At 35.8% G+C, this 17,885-nt stretch overlaps 2 protein-coding genes across 2 annotated transcripts; one reads left to right on the top strand and one right to left on the bottom strand.

The window, feature by feature from the left end:
• Window positions 1–1,288: 1,288 nt before the first annotated feature.
• Window positions 1,289–4,001, top strand: LOC104118078 (uncharacterized). Its single transcript, XM_009629260.3, has 3 exons — window positions 1,289–1,512; window positions 1,592–1,680; window positions 3,644–4,001. Exons 1-3 carry the CDS (start codon window positions 1,300–1,302, stop codon window positions 3,795–3,797), a joined length of 456 nt encoding a protein of 151 aa, XP_009627555.2. The 5' UTR covers window positions 1,289–1,299; the 3' UTR covers window positions 3,798–4,001.
• Window positions 4,002–4,481: 480 nt separating this feature from the next.
• On the bottom strand, window positions 4,482–5,096 carry LOC138908394 (uncharacterized). Its single transcript, XM_070199058.1, has one exon. It carries the CDS (start codon window positions 5,094–5,096, stop codon window positions 4,482–4,484), a length of 615 nt encoding a protein of 204 aa, XP_070055159.1.
• Window positions 5,097–17,885: the final 12,789 nt, after the last annotated feature.

Consider the following 17,885-nt stretch of genomic DNA (forward strand, 5'->3'; position numbering starts at 1 on the left):
CAAAGTATTTTACACGTTTAAATAATACAATACAATACAATACGATAGGAAATATTATGAAATAATACATGACAACCATCCAAACAAGCTATAAAGTTTAATCATAATTTTTTTAATCGGTAACTCAATTTGCTATACAGGTTTTAGCCCGAATCTTTGACCAATATTGTCCCTTATCTTAGAGGATAGATCTATTTTGATCCCTCAAATATAACCCTGAGCATATTTAGTCCCTTAATATATGCTAAAGTGGAGCACATTTAGTCTTACTGACACAATATATTCAAAAATTAACGGTGTTACCCAACTCTGATTCATGAAACAAATCTTCTCCTTTGAAACAAAATATTTCCTCTCCTTTTATTGGATAACGCAAATTATCACTTTAATTCCTCATTTTTAAATAATGTTTTATAAAATTTTGACCTTGAAAATATCCCCTTCTGTGCCAATTTTCAATGAGAAAATGACATTGTATAGCTGTTGCAAAAATAATAGCCGAAACAATGTAAGTATAAAATTTGTATATATACATTTAAAAATTTCGGTTGATTTTTCCAAAAAGAAAAGTTAAAATTTGAAAAAATTAGAGCTGGCAGGATCACTTCTAGGCATATTATTGAAGCAAACGAATAACCAAGTTGTATTATCACTTTTAGCCCGTACCAGAAACTATTTACATCTGGTAGCGGAAAAAGTATATAAAATTTGTATATTTTTTGTATATTAACATACAAAATGTCTATATATATACAAAAAGTATACAAATTTTATACATTTTTTCGGTTATTATTTTTACAGCGGCTATACAATGTCATTTTCTCATTGAAAACTAGCACAGAAGGAAATATTTTCAAGGTCAAAATTTTGGAAGACATTATCTAAAAATGAGAAATTAAAGTGATAATTTGGGTTATCCAATAAAAGAAGAGGAAACGTTTTGCTTCAGAGCAGAAAATTTGCGTCATGAATCAGAATTGGGTAACATCGTTAGTTTTTGAACACATTGTGTCAGTGAGACTAAAGGTACTCCACTTTAACATACTTAAGGGACTAAATATGCTCAGAACTTAATTTGAGGAATTAAAATAGACCTACCCTCAAACATAAGGGATAATATTGACCAAAAACTAGGTTTAGCCCGGTGTGTTAAATTCTAAGCGCATGTCTCGGAATATGTTTAAGGCTTAGGTTTTGGCTTTTCTAATTCTTTTCCCCTTTTTTCTGGCTAGTGGTGGGTTCTTAAAGTTATCCTTGTCAGGTGTTGAAACGTGGCTTTCAGTGATCGGTAGTAAGGCAATGATAATGTCAGAATCATCATCCAATCAACATCAACTTGTCCAATTTCTAAAACAAGATAAACTTGTTTATTGCTCTCCATTATTGTACTACTCCTCAATCCTCATCTCTATCCTTGTCTCTCTCTGTGATTCATCCTTTGTTCGTTGCCCTTGTGGTTTCGTAATCAAACAGCTTCTTTCCATGGCTACTAATCGCTGGCTCAGGCCTGAGGTATCTTTTTTGTGTACTTGTTCTTCAAAATTTCCGAAATTTCTAAGCTTATGGATGCAAAATGAATGTGTGGGTACAGGTATATCCACTGTTTGCAGCCGTAGGTGTTGCCATTGGAATCTGTGGACTTCAGTTGGTTCGTAATATGCGTATCAATCCTGAAGTCAGGTTCGCCTTGTTTCTCTGTCTCTCTCCTCAAATACTTGTTTTTTTTTTTTGTTGTTATTACTCTATTTCTCAGTATGATTTAGTGTATTTCTACAGTAGTTTTGGTCAATTCCTCAGATGGAAATACGAGCATATGCTTTTCTTTTGGTCAATTCCTTTCAAATAGGTTTTCCCCCCCTTACTTGTTACCCTTTGGATACCTTGGATTCGCTTCTTTCCCCTGCCTGCTAAAGGCTAAAGCTGACTTGGCTACATTCATGGTCAATATGGGCTTACTTAGTAGATCATCCAATTTTCCTCAATCAAAATAAGAACAAGAATGTTGTGAATTGTCCAAATCTTTGTTATCCATCAATTTTTTATTTTTTGATAACCGTAATGTTTGGGCAGTTTGCGTGCACCCTCGACATCTCATCCAGTTTTTGTTATTAAATTTATATGATCTGTTAAATTATACTAAGACTATGCAGGAATAATTCCCCTTTCCCCATTATAAAAAGCTGTGATAAAAAGAACAAGCTGATTAAAGACACGAAAAGAGATAATAATACTCCCTTCAAAATTTCAAATCAACTTTGATAAACAAGTCAAACTAGTATCATAAATTCCATGCCTAGAAGTAGTTGTTTGTAACAAATTATTTGTGATACAAAAATAAATTGCAACCACAATATAAATATGAAGAAACATAATTTTATTGATACAATGATAGTACAATTTTGTTTGTTCCCTTGATTCTTCTCTCTAGATTGTTCTTTGTGATTCGAGGGTTTAACCAGCGTATTTCTCGAACGTAGGATGATGCGAACTTCCTTAGGATGTATTTGATCTCCATGAAAAGGAAGAAAATCTGTGATCACTTCGGCGTCTTTGAGAAATACAGTATTTGATGTCTTTGATCTCTTGTGAATATTCCATGAGTTTTTATGGAATTTCGAGATGCCTCACAAAGGGAATATGTGGCCCCTTTTATAGGTGTAGCTAGAGTTTTGGGTAGAATACCCTCCAAGCTAGGGTTTCAGGTAGGGGTGTTAAAAAATATCCGAATAACCGAACCAAACCGAAAACCGAACCAAACCGACCAAAAAAATCGATACTTTTTAGGTTTGGTTTGGAATTTTAAAAACCGATCAAATTTGGTTTGGTTTTGGTTTTAATTAAAAAATAATCGAAAAAACCCGAACCAAACAGATAATAAAAGTAGCTATTTAAATTTATTATTACACCTATATATATGTATATTTTTATATAAAGTTTTTAAAATTTTATGGTACATATTAGTCATTTATATTTTTAGTCTAGTTCGTTGCTATTTAATAATCTAATTCTTTGCCTTTACATTCTAGTTTGATTGGTAGTTTTTATTTGCTAAGTACAAAAATTTATATCATGTTAAAAATAATTTTTAATTGAGTACTTAAATTATTTATCAATATTTGATTCAATTGTCATCAATATATCTTGGTAAATGCCAAATCAAAAAAAAAAAAATATATATATATATATATCTTGGTAAATGATAGATTTATCAAAGAACAATTAATTTGATAGTGTTATGTTGAAAATGTAGTCGCCGGAATATGCATTTGGTAGTGTATGTCTCATATTTAAGAAAAAACCCGATAAATAACCGAAAAACCCGAATTGATAAAAAACCGACTTAATTGGTTTGGTTTGGTTCCAATATTTGAAAAACCGACGTACTTGGTTTGGTTTCTTTTTAGGGAAAAACCGACCCAAACCGAGGTAGAGTAGCCTTCAAGTTAGTGTTTCAGACAGAGTTGCCTCCAAGAATTTGCCCAAATTTCATATGGATTTGATCCACGATAAAATTTTGATGTCTACATTAGTGATAACCGACTTGTGCCTACAATGTATTGAATATTTGCTGCAACATTTATATCTACTGTTTTTGTACTGGACAAGAACTTACCATTTTTCTTGTTTAATAATCACGGGACAGGGTAAGCAAGGAGAAAAGAGCTGCCGGTGTTCTGGAGAACTTTGAAGAGGGAGAAAAATATGCTGAACATGCCGTTAGAAAGTTTGCTCGTAGTAGACCTCCAGAAATTTTCCCTTCCCTCAATAGGTTCTTCAGTGATCCACAAAAGAATTAATCACCTGTAACTGGGTTCAAATAAAGTTGTCAGACTTCACCCTTATCATCTTGAATCAAGATTTGAAATGTGATCTGATCGACTCTAATCTGTTGTGCCGGATGTATTGCAGTATGGTGTGCCTGTAAAATATGGTAGTGACTTCTTTGTGACAGTTTGTATTGAGACGTATATGTCATATATTCGAATGGGTTTTCTGAATGATACTCAAGGTGCTACTCTTAACAAAACGCATCGTGTTGATTAGATGAAGAAAAACATATTAATGATTTTACAAAATTCAGTCCATGAAATAATCTCACAAATGATGGACCAATAGGCCAACTTTTCTGAATAAAGATATGATTACTATATCTGCATTCTTTTGCCCTTGAACCATTTCTACCCCCATTCCAAATGCTCAACATCCATTTCAAATCTTGTTCCTTTAAGCACTTTGTTGTTTACTTCTTCTGCGTTAATGACCAAAATTAGTGAGGAAACTGCTCAAAGTGTTGTTTTCCAGAATAATTAGCAATTTACAGAACATATTTTAACTTATCATTTAGTTACTTAATAAGAGGTAAAACCTTTTTTGGTAACCATGTAAACATTACCATTAACAAACAAAACCTTACACTTCAAGAGCACCTGACCTCACAAAGATCAAGCCTCCAACAGACAAAAACAAAGAGAACTAATTAATTACATTTGCAACTGCTGTACTAAGTTCCTGCATCTATGAGCTTTCTTAGATGAACTAAGTATGTCTACTCTAGCCAAAATCTCTCTTTTTATCTGTATAATAACTATTTCTGCCGCCTGAACATGTGTGCCTTTGAACAACATCCAGTTCCTAGCCTTCCAAGTGTGATAAACCATTGCTCCCCAGGTTGCTGCAACCAGCTCTCTTTGGAATTGCTTCCATTTCATCTTTTTTATGCGCTTCAGAACTGTCTTCAGATCTCCTAGTTGTAGATGTGATCCAGTCCATTGCTTCACCCCTCTCTTGACTTCCTGGAACCACGGGCATCCACTAAACAAGTGATTAGCTGTCTCAATAACTTGATAGTCACATAAACAGCAGGTCGCCTCCTCCACTGGTATATTCAGCTTCCCCAATCTTTCTTTACTGAGTAGTCTATTGTGAACAACTAGCCACATAATAAATCTATGCTTAGGCTGTGCCACAGAAGTCGAGATTAATTCAGCATTGGCCAACTTAGTTCGAGCATTTCTTAGTTCCATGTAACTTCTAGTAATAGAGTAATCTCCCTTTGAGGTGAGTCTGTATCTGCGCTGTATGTACCAATTTTGCATTTTGACAGATAAAGCTTTTATCTTCCTCCAGTACCAGCTACTATCCGCAGGTGCTTTGTGACTCTAGATGTCCTCACCATTCTTTAAGTATATACCATGCATCTACTTTACTCACATTGAATCTTTATTGACTACAAGTTGCCACACCAGTTTACCTACTGCAGCCATGTTCCAAATTCTGCATTCTTTGATATTTAATCCTCCAAGCTTCTTAGGGCAACATACTTTTTCCCAAGAAACTAAAGATACTTTCTTCTTATTTTCCGAGCCAGCCCATAAGTACGCTCTGCACTTTCTATCTACCTCCTTCAACACACTCCGATGAAGTATAAACACAGATCCCCAGAAGTTGTATATTGAGAAGAAAACTGAATTTATGATCTGTAATCTCCCAGCATAGGAGAGTTGTTTTGTATATGTCAATTTGATCCTATTAGTGATCTTATCTACCAGTTGCTGACATTCCAATTTACTCCACTTTTTTTATGACAAAGGCAAGCCCAGATATCTAATAGGAAACTCTCCCATTGTAAAGCCAGTTATTCCTAGTAGTTGCTCCTTAACTTCTTCTGTCACCCCAGCTAAGAACATGTTGGACTTCTCCATATTAGCTACCAGACCTGAGGCCTCACTAAAATGCTTCAATGCCTCTAATATCCTTGTCACGAACTTCACTTGTCCTTTGCAAAAACAAAAATAAGATCATCAGCAAAAATGAGATGCGTGAGTTAAGCTCCTTGCACATCGGATGGAACCTAAAGTCAGGCAACACACTCATTGTCTTTAAGAATCTGGATAAATATTCCATTACTAATACAAATAGTAATGGTGAAGCAGGATCACCTTGTCTCAATCCTCTCTTTCCTTCAAAGAATCCATGGCTCTCCCCATTTACCTTCACGGAGAACATTGTTGTGGTAACACATGTGAGCATCCAGTTAGTGAATTTATCAGGGAAACCAAACCCTTTCATTGCATCCTCCAGAAATGCCCATTCCACCATATCATATGTCTTTCTCAAGTCTGTCTTCATTAAGCATCTAGGTGTTGTTCTCCTATTGTAATGCCTTAACAAATCATGACATATTAGCACATTATGCACCATTGACTTGCCTTGTACAAAAGCAGTTTGGTTCTCTGCCACTAGGTGTGATACAACAACCTTTAGCATACTACAAAGTGATAGTAGCAAACATGTTGTTGTATGTGAAAGAAAGAAAAGTGGACAAAACAAAAGAAAGAAAAATCAAAAAGAGATGAACTTATGATGTAAGCGCTTACATCGGCATTCTTATGATGTATGCGCTTACATCGGCATTCGTATGATGTAAGCGCTTACATCGACATTCCTATGATGTAAGCGCTTACCTCGGCAGAGCATTCAAATGCCTATAAAAGGGGTATGCATTTTCATTTGCAAATCATTCCTCAACTTCTTCTTTCTCTCTTCAATTAATAAAGAGTTATTCTTTGTGTGGCCGTAGAGTAGACAAAATTATCGAACCACGTAAATCTTGTCTTGTCTTGTCTTGTACAATTTATTGCTTTTCTCTTTCAAATATTTTTCTCTTCTATTAGCCTGACACGTTTTCCAACAGCTAGTATCAGAGCATAAACATTGTAATTCTAGTAGAAAAGTACGGTATCGGTGCAGGTACTATTCTCAAGAATAGTGCGACATTATTGATCATCGTTATTCACATAAATTATTTTTGTGAAAAATGACATCGGAAGAAGGGAAGGTTAAGATTGACAAGTTCAATGGCAACGATTTTGGATTGTGAAAAATGCAAATAGATGATTATTTGTACCAAAAAAAGTTACATTTACCTCTGACCGAAGTAAAACCAGAGAATATGGCCAAAGCGGATTGGGATCTATTAAATTGCCAAGCTCTTGGTGTGATTCGTTTGACGCTAACACGAAATGTGGGGTTAACATCATTAACGAGAAGACCATTGCAGGCTTGATGAAGGCGTTATCAAATATATACGAGAATTCATCTACTTCAAATAAAGTCTATTTGATGCGTCGATTGTTCAACTTAAAGATTACAGGAGGTGGATCTGTTACGAAACATATCAATGAGTTTAATGTAATATTAACTCAGTTGAGTTATGTCAATATAACATTCTATGAAGAAGTCAGGGCATTGATTCTACTATCATCTCTACCGGAAAGTTGGTTTGTAACAGTAACTAAAGTTAGCAGTTCATCGGGAAGTACCAAACTCATATTGGATGATATTAGAGAGTTTGTTCTAAGCGGAGATATTCGCCGGAGAGAATCAAGTGATTCCCCAGGATCTGCTTTGAATACCGAAAGCATGGGAGAAACAGCCAAAGAGGACAAAGTCATGGTCATGGCAGATCAAAGTCAAGGAGAAGAGGGCAATTCAAAAATCGCAAAGACATTATGTGTTGGAATTGCGATAAAAAGGGCCACTACAGTAGTCAGTATAGAGAGCCAAAGAAGAAGAAGAACGATCAATACAAGGATGAAAATTCAGCAAAAGCAATTGTTGAACAAGTCGGTGATGCACTAGTTTGTTGTGTAGACAGTCCAGTTGAATCTTGGATTCTCGACTCAGGTGCTTTTATTCACTCTACATCGTGCAAAGAATTATTGCATAATATATTGCTGGAAAATTTAGGAAAGTTTATCTAGCAGATGACGAACCTCTGGACATCGTCGGGAAAGGTGAAGTTCATATAAAGACTTCACAAGGCACGTTATGGAAATTGCAAAATGTCCGACATGTTCCTGGCCTCAAGAAAAATCTGATATCTATGGGTCAGATTGACAGTGAAGGATATACAACAACATTCGGTAACGAATCATGGAAGATAACCAAAGGAAATTTAGTTGTGGCACGAGACTTCAAGAAGGGAACACTGTATATAACTGCAATACATCGAGATACTATAGCAACAATTGATTATGGTCGTGATACAATATTGTGGCACCGAAGGCTCGGGCATATGAGTGAGAAAGGAATTAAGTTGTTGGCATCCAAAGAAAAATTGCCAAACCTAAAGCATGTTGAATTAGGTTTGTGCGAAGATTGCATTTACGGGAAATAAAAGAGAGTTAGTTTCTCAAAGGTGGGAAGGACGCCAAAGAAAGAGAAGCTAGAACTAGTGCATACAGATGTGTGGGGACTAGCACCTGTAACTTCTCTGGGAGGCTCACGCTATTATGTCACCTTCATTGATGATTCCATAAGAAAGGTATGAGTTTATTTTCTGAAAATAAATCTGATGTGTTTGTTACCTTTAAAAGATAGAAAGTTGAAGTTGAAAATCAGACAAGTCCAAAGTTAAAATGTCTGAAGTCTGACAATGGAGGAGAGTATGATAGTCAAGAGTTTAAAGCATTCTGCTCTGAGAATAGTATCAGAATGATCAAGACAGTTCCTCGAACACCGGAACAAAATGGCGTTGCTGAGAGGATGAATAGAACCCTGAATGAACGAGCCAGAAGTATGAGAATACATTCTGGATTGCCGAAATATTTTTGGGTGTAGGCTGTTAACACGGCAGCTTACCTCATAAATAGGGGACCCTCTGTACCGCTGAATTTTGAAATTCCTGAGGAGGTATGGACAGGAAATGAGGTAACTATCTCACATCTGAAAATTTTTAGTTGTGTTGCTTATGTGCATGTAAACTCTAACGATAGAGATAAGCTTGATCCTAAGGCCATGAAATGTTTCTTTATTGGCTATGGTGATGATAATTTTGGTTATCGATTTTGGGATGATCAGAATAGAAAGATCCTAAGATACAAGAATGTCACATTTAATGAAAATCTGATATATAAAGATAAGCTTGAAGTAGAACCAACCAACACCAGTAGATAGATATCTGAAACAGTTGACTTAGAAGAAATTTCAGAAAATGAAATGGCTAGAGAGACTACAACTAGATCTGAAATTGAAGATGCCGAACCAGAAGCCGAATCTGGATTAGAATCAGAACCATAACCAGAGATAGAATCAGATTGAGAACCAGATTTGGAGTCAGGACTTGAATCAAATTCGGCATCAGTTAATCCTGAACCTACATTAAGGAGATCTAAAAGAGTCACGAATGCTCCAGATAGGTTAACTCTCTCTCTCCACTATTTACTTCTGACTGATGCTGGAGAACCAGAGCATTTTGTTGAAGTAATGCAGGTGATAAGCTCTAATAAGTGGAAGCTAGCCATGAAAGAAGATATGAATTCTCTTCAAAAGAATAAAACATGGATACTTACAGAATTACCAAAAGGAAAGAAGGCATTGCAAAATAAGTTGGTGTACAGGGTCAAGGAAGAGCACGATGGTAAGAAGAGATACAAAGCATGATTAGTAGTAAAAGGCTTTCAGCAGAAGGAAGGGATTGACTACACCGAGATCTTCTCTCCTGTAGTCAAATTAACTACTATCAGGTTGGTGCTAAGTATCGTAGCTGCAGAAAATTTGCATTTGGAGCAGTTAGATGTTAAAACTACTTTCTTGCATTGTGACCTTGAAGAAGATATTTACATGAAGCAACCTGAAGGTTTTCAAGTTTTTGGTAAAGAAAACCTTGTGTGTAAGTTGCAGAAGAGTTTGTATGGTTTGAAACAAGCATCCCGACAATGGTACAAGAAATTTGATGGATTCATGTATAATAATGGTTTCACACAATGTGAGATGGACCATTGCTGTTATATTTAAAATCTTGATAAATCCTATATTATTTTACTGTTGTACGTTGATGATATGCTAATTGCAGGATCTAGCATAAATGAGATCAACAAGGTTAAGCAACAACTGACGGAGGAGTTTGAAATGAAAGATTTAGGACCAGCTAAGCAAATGCTTCGGATGAGGAATAGTAGAAACATGTATGAAGGAACCTTAAAATTGTCTCAAGAAAAGTACATACAGAAGGAACTAAGCAGGTTCAGTTTTCATGATGCAAAGACCAGAAGCACTCCACTCGGAAGCCATCTAATCTGTCGAAGGACCAATCACCTAAGATAGATGAAGAAAGGAAGTACATGTCCAAAGTTCCATATGCTTCAGCAGTAGAAAGTTTGATATATGATATGGTTTACACTAGACCTGATATAGCCCATGCAGTTGGAGTTGTCAGTAGATACATGTCAAATCCAGGAAAGGAGCATTGAGAATGTGTAAAATGGATATTGCGATATCTCAAAGGCACCTCAGGTATGTCACTTTATTTTAAAAGGAGCAATATTATCTTACAAGGTTTTGCTGATGCAAATTTAAGCGGCGATCTGGATAGTCGAAAAAGTACCACAGGCTACGTATTCACCTTGGGTGGTACTACTGTTAGCTGGATGTCTAGACTTTAGAAAAGTGTTGCTCTATCTACCACTGAAGTAGAGTATATGACAATCTCAGAAGCTGAAAAAGAGATAATTTGGCACAAGAATTTTCTTAAAGAGTTAGGTAAAGAGCAAGACAATTGTGAGCTTTTCAGCGATAGCCAGAGTGCAATTCATATTGCCAAGAATCCAGTGTTTCATGCAAGATCAAAGCATATCCAGTTGATGTATCATCATATTCGAGAGTTGATAAGTGAAGAAACTCTTTCCCTGTAGAAGATAACAGGATCAAAGAACCAGTCAGACATGTTGACCAAAGTTGTCGGTGTTGACAAACTGAGGCTGTGCACTGCCTCAGTTAGCCTTCAAGACTGATAGGGTGAAGGCTCCACCAGAGAATAGGAAATCTTTATTTAAATTTCTTTCTTGATGTAACATAGGTTTGGGGTTTGAGGGGGAGATTGATAGTAGCAAACCTGTTGTTTTATGTGAAAGAAAGAAAAGTGGACAAAACAAAAGAAAGAAAAATAAAAAAGAGATGAATTTATGATGTAAGCGCTTACATCGGCATTCTTATAATGTATACGCTTACATCGGCATTCATATGATGTAAGCGCTTATATCGGCATTCATATGATGTAAATGCTTAACTCGGTAGGGCATTCAAATGCCTATAAAAGGGGTATGCATTTTCATTTGCAAATCATCCCTCAACTTCTTCTTTCTCTCTTCAATTAATAAAGAGTTATTCTTTGTGTGGCCGTGGAGTAGACAAAATTACCGAACCACGTAAATCTTGCCTTGTCTTGTCTTGTACCATTTATTGCTTTTCTCTTTCAAATATTTTTTTTTATTAGCCTGACACGTTTCCCAACACAAAGCATCTTGGAAATACGTTTGTAAAGTACATTGCAGCATGATATTAGCCTATATTGACTTGCAAACTCTGGATTATCAGTTATAGGGATGCGTGCTATAATTGTTGCATTCAGTTGCTTCAATAGCCTTCCATTCTCAAAGAATTCCAGTATACCTTCAGTGACTTCCTCTCCAATAATAGACCATGTATTTTTAAAGAACCCACTTCCATATCCACCTGGCCCTGGGCTTTTATTGTTGTCTATGCTAAACATTGCTTCCTTGACATCTTTTCCATTGAAAGGCCTGGTTAACTCAACATGTTGTGGTATGGACAATATAGGGCCATTCTGAATTATGCTGGTAGAGACTTTTACCCTTGAATTACTCCTGGTACCCAATATATCTGTGTAAAAACAAACAAATATATTGGCTATAACATTTGGATCATTCTGCCAAATACCTTGTCTATCCTTTAGCTGTGTAGTAGCTTGGTGTAGCCTTTTGTGCTTTATGACTGAATGGAAATACTTAGTATTATCATCACCCAATCTCAACCATGTAGCTTTGCTTTTCTGCTGCAGATACACCTCAGCCATATAGGATATGCCTAAATTTATTATACATAGTGGCCTCCTCCTGCTGTAACTCTCTATTTGTTGGATCTCTCTGTAATTTTTTCTGAACCCCTTTAAGTGCCAGCCTATCCACATTTGCCCTAGTTACAATGTTACCAAAGTAGTCTACATTTAAATTCTTTAAAGCCTTCTTTAGCATCTTAAGTCTTTTGACTATTTTAAACATCTTGCAGCCTTCCACTTGCACTTCCCACCCAGCCTTCACTAGTTTTAAAAATTGAGGATGTTGAGCCCAAACATTGCTAAATATGAATTGTCTTCTCATCCCCATTCTCCTATCCTCAGTGTCACCATGGCTGGACAATGATCACTAATGCCTTCTGGCAGAAAAATTGCTCGGCAAGCTGTCATTATATCCAACCATGTATTGTTGATGAATATCCAATCTAGCTTTGAAACAATTCTCTGATCATTATTCTTATCATTCCAAGTGTAGTGATTTCCAGTATGAGTAAACTCTATTAATTCACATTTCTCAATGCATGTGTGAAAGTCTACCACATCAGACCAAGTAATTGGGTTCCCTCCAATTCTGTCTTCTGCTCTCAACACTGAGTTGAAATCTCCCAACACCATCCATGGCTTCTGACAACCAGCATAATAGTCCACTAGGCTACTCCACAACTTTCTTCTCTCCTCTTTAGTGTTAAATGCATGCACAAATGTCACCACAAAAGACAATTGTAATGGTATATATACTACCTCACAAGTGATACTCTGGGGAGTTTTGTAAACAACAACCACATTATAATAGTCTGGTCTCCATGTCACCACAATCATATCTATTTTGCTTATTTGGGGCATTTAAGCCCCTAACATTCCAACTTAGTAGCTTAACCATTCCCAATGTGGGATATGGTCCTACTATCCACATTTTCCACCTGACTGTTCCTCCTCATAACACCCTTTATTCCTCCTTTTGCCTCATGGTTTAGCACTTGAAAGGAATTTATATTGTTTCCCTGCTTTGTCACTTGTTGATTCTGTGAATTTTGGCTTTTTCCTGGTCTTTGTGGTGTCGCCCATACTGTCTCCACCTGCTTCCTAGTTGGTGATCCTTGTGTTGAGTTACTCTTTTGTGGAACCAAGTTCCTATTATCTGTCGCAACAATGTTTGCACTTCCCTGTTGTTTTTGTGTTCCCTGATCAGCTACACCATGCCCCATAGCCTTCATTGGTGCCCTCTGAACCTCATGGGCTGTCTGGTTCTTCTCTCTTGAACCCTCCTGGTTCCCAAGGTTCCTCTTCTTCCTACAAATCTCTATTGCATGACCATATTTGTGGCAGTGGGTGCATAATGTTGGTTTCCAATCATAGGAAACCTTCTGCTCAATTAGCATCCCTCTTTCATTAACAAACCTCACACATTCTGGTAAGCTAGCTCCCATTTCAACATCAACCAACAGCCTTGCAAAGTTAAGCCCATTCTTCTTCTCAGTATTATGATTCACAATCATTGGCCACCCTACCAGACTCTCTATTTTACTCAAAGCCTTAGGACTTGAGTATTTAAAGTCTAGTCCTGGAAACCTAATCCATATAGGGACCGTATTTAGTTCATCCCTTGTAAACTCCATTTCAGGGTTCCATGATTTCACAATGAACGGCTTATTATCAAAGTGATAAATTCCATCTTGAATAACATCATTCTTCCAAACAATTGTGTCAAATCTTACTAAGATTACCCCATTCTTAAGCATAGCAATTTTATTGATTCCATGCTTAGCCCATAGCCTTTGTATGAAGCCCTTGATTACTTCAAATGGAGGATGAGCCCCCAGTACATAACATATAATTGCATTTTTCCAATACTCTATTTCTCAACTAATATCTCCCATTTTAATTTCTACAACAGGAGACTCACCTTGCATTGTAGGGGCCACATACTCCAATTTGAACCTAGCATTTGACACTTTAGCAATGTCGAAATTATCCCAAACTGATTTCCTCGACTTCAATTGAGAGGTTTCCTATTCCACCTGATCTGCCCATGACTTCCTGCCACTACTGATTGAATTAATCTGCTTACTACTTGATGAAGTTCCTACTACCTCAGACAAAATCTGTTGGGCTTGTTTCACTGTTACCTTTGATTGAGGAAGAACTGGCTCCTCAACTGCTGCTTCCTTCGCCTTCTGAGTTTGTGAGCTTAACTCCTTCCCTAAATTCGAATTTCCATTCCCTTCCTTTTCTAGGATCTCTGATCGACATTCATTCGGGCTCGAAACTGATGTTTCTACTAGTATTTGGGTACCTTTCCTCCCTCGTTGCGTTGCCGCCTGCGATGCCTTAGATTCCTGGGCCATTAGTGCACTCTGAGAAGGGATGCACTCCCTCTTCCCCATGGACGGCGCAGTTTAGTTAACGTGCGCCCAGAGAGAAGCAGCCATTTGAGAGTCAATAAGAGGTAAAGCTTGCTGGCCAGAATAATTAAGAAAGCGGGTGCAATAAAACTCTGCATCGTCAAATCTCTTTTGAGCTTTATAATATCTGGCAAGATACATTAAGGCTTCAACAAGATTTAGACCTTCTGTTCTTCAGCTTCCATCCTTTCCAAATCCTTCTTATAGTAAAATGCTGCATCTTCGAAATAACCAAGTTCAGAATGCAGTTAAGCTAGCTGGTGAGGAGCAATTGCTTCTCTGTCATTACAGTTTGCTGCCTTTCTGTAAAATTTGATTCCCTCCTCAAGCATACGCAGCTGTTCTGTTTCATAACACTGGGCCATAGTCATAGAAATCCACAATCGAGAATCCTTTGGCTGCAACAACACTGACTTTTTAAAATAATGAAGAGTATAAAACGGCATCCCCACGATCTCATATGCTTGTTTTTGATTGGGTAATGGCTTCAAAACTCCATTCGTCTTTTTGATAGAATTTCATCCCACTGAATCATTCAAGGACTGTCACGACCCAAACTAACCACTGTCGTGATGACGCCTATCGTGGAACTAGACAAGCCGACTCATTTCCAAAACAAACCGATATTTTCATTTCAAAGATAATTTCAATGTTATTTAATACAAAAACCTTCATAAAAGAGTTCAAATCAAAATAAAAGTACGGAAGGAAAAGCCCGACATCGGGGTGTCACTAGTCATGAGCATCTACTACAATCTGTCTAACAATATCAAGGCTAACTCAGCCTGGAAAATAGCTAAATACAACTAGAGGAAGATAAGAGGGAGAAGAGCAGGGGCTGCGATCGCCAACAGCTACCTTGCTATCTCCAAAAAAATCGGTCTGCGTACATTCTACCCTCCCATACCCCACTGGTGAAATTCTACTTGGTGGTTGTTGTTGTTGTATACTCATGAACCGTAAGTGTCCAAGCTGATAAATAATTTTTATTCAATTTGAGAGCCCTCCGAAAATACATTACAGACTTCTCATTCCTTCAAACTATAATAGTAGTTTCCAATAATGCAATTAGACTCTGGCCTGTATTTACCTGTCAAAAATACTCTCTGTGCAAGCTAAGGTAACTTAAGGCTGAATAACATTCCTTTGCATAGAGCACATCGGAATACATATCCATGTGTTCAATCCGGTAAGGGTCCTTTCTTAGAAGTTCTTCAAATAAAAGGTCCAAATATGTCGTAATACTATACGAAATTGAGCACATTTGTCCTTCGTTAATAGTTTAGCTCAAATATGTTCTTACCGTCATATAGTTGGTCCATATATGCCCTTAGAGTTACACAGTTGGCTCATATATGCCCTTTTCGAAACGGAATTCACCCAAACTAATTAGCTTTTTCTTTAATTGTATTAAAGTGTATTACAAATACTATTTCCTTTTTATTAGTACTTTTTTTTTCTTTACCTTTCTCTTTTCTTTTATCTTTTTTCTTTTCTTCTCTTTTTTTTTCTTTTTCTTTCTCCCTTATCCTATTTCCTCCATTACTGATGTCTTCTCCATTTTCATCACCAATTTCACTTGACAAAACTCATAAATTCCAATTACTAAGAAAATTCTCCAATAAGGTAATCAAGTTCCAATTTCACTGGCCCTCTAAATAAATGAAATTAAATTATTTCAAAAATTATGGTTTAAAATTTAAAATAATAAAAACATCTCAACCTTTAACAATACTCAAAAGACCAAAATATTTAAATTATTTTCAGAAAGATAATTTAATGATTAAAAGCCTAGAGTTCAAATTGTAGTGTTATAAATTTGAGTTGTTAGTCCCTTTTCAGCTGGACATTTTCTATTTTTTTAATTAACTATATATGTAAATTAGGGGTGTACATGGAACGAGTTGATTCGATGTTTTATCAAAATCAAACCGAACCAATTATATCGGTTTATATTGTACGATTTTGTTGGATTTTCGGATTTTTTGTTACATAAATATTATTTCAATCTTACTTTATTAAATTTTTTAGAACTAAATATATGTTCAGTAAAAATAAAAAAAATAAAAAACATATGATCTATAAAAATATTCTTATGGGAGAATTTTCTTAGTAATTCAAATTTATGAGATTTGTCAAGTGAAATTGGTGATGAAAATGGAAAAGACATCAGTAATGGAGAAAATCGGTTAAGGGAGAAAGAAAAAGGAAAAAAAAGAGAAGAAAAGAAAAAAGATGAAAGAAAAGAGAAAGGTAAAGAAAAAAAATATTAATAAAAAGGAAATAGTGTTTGTAATACACTTTAATACAATTAACGAAAGAGTTAATTAGTTTGGGTGGATTCCGTTTCGAAAAGGGCATATATGAGCTTACTGTGTAACTCTAAGGGCATATATGGACCAACTATTTGACAGTAAGGGCATATTTGAGCTAAACTATTAACGAAGGGCAAATGTGCTCAATTTCGTATAGTATGAGGGCATATTTGGACCTTTTCCGAATATAAATTCTACTAGTTCAAATTCTCTGAGGTTGTACCGAGCTAGCAATCTCGACCTGGATATAATTGCTAAAATTGGAAGTGCCGTGCGAATATTCATGTTTTTCCAATGACTCATTTAAATGGAAGCTGGGTAAATAGACGAAGAGACACAAATCATAAAGTGAGTAATAACTTCATTTATGCTGAAGCATCTAGTTATAGGTATAAAATATAGTAGGGTTAATTGCACTAAACGCTCTTATTGATACATATACCTTGTATTATAACAAGTTTTGTATCAACTTAGCTTAAAGTTGATATTTTTCATAGGGTAGAAGTTGTAACAAAATTGAGATATATTTTGTAACGGAAGTTATTTTTCAAGAAAATATTTTTATGCAAGATAGCATGTGGTCAAAGAAACATACTGGACTAGTGTGCTTCTTAAGTGCTACAATTAGGAGTCGTTTGGTTATAAACATTATGATAATAATTTTATTATAAAATTTTACATTGCATTTATCTTGTGTTTGGTTATTAATATTAACTAATACTTAGATAAATTTTATACTGAAATTATGATATTTTTACCTCATATTTGGGATTATAATCTCACAATTTTCCAAACCAAACAACCCTTTTATTCCTTTAGTCCCAAATTATGGGTTAATTTCACCCATGATCATCAAACTTATCATTTATTTCACAAAAGTCACTTATCTATTTTTCATCACTTAAAAGTCATTCAACTTTACCTTTGTAACTTAAAAGTCATTCTAGTTCAAAAATTATAAAAAGTCCAATAAAAAAATGACATGGCATTACATTTAATTAAAAAATCTAACAATAATGCCACATAAGCTTAAATAGACCATATCTAAGTTAGACCCATTTCTTCCTCGGCCCTATTTCAGTCGATTTTTTAAATATTAGTTTTAATTTATTTTATATGAAAACGATTTCGGTCGGTTCCTTAAAAAATAAATTTCGCGAAATTCTAAAATAGTTTTCCGTATTTTTGCGCCAAAACAAACCGACCGAAGTCGGTCGGCCTCGTCAAAAAAATATTTTGAAAAACCGACCGACTTCAATCTCACATAACATATAAATGTACCACTAACAGACA

The sequence above is a fragment of the Nicotiana tomentosiformis genome, chromosome 3 (genome assembly GCF_000390325.3).
Source record: "Nicotiana tomentosiformis chromosome 3, ASM39032v3, whole genome shotgun sequence".
NCBI lineage: Eukaryota > Viridiplantae > Streptophyta > Magnoliopsida > Solanales > Solanaceae > Nicotiana > Nicotiana tomentosiformis.

Coding starts and splice junctions, on each gene's coding strand:
- LOC138908394 (XM_070199058.1), bottom strand. CDS start 5,096: ATGCAAAATTGGTACATACAGCGCAGATACAGACTCACCTCAAAGGGA.
- LOC104118078 (XM_009629260.3), top strand. CDS start 1,300: ATGATAATGTCAGAATCATCATCCAATCAACATCAACTTGTCCAATTT. Junction 1,513..1,591: donor ATCGCTGGCTCAGGCCTGAG/GTATCTTTTTTG, acceptor GTGTGGGTACAG/GTATATCCACTGTTTGCAGC. Junction 1,681..3,643: donor CGTATCAATCCTGAAGTCAG/GTTCGCCTTGTT, acceptor ATCACGGGACAG/GGTAAGCAAGGAGAAAAGAG.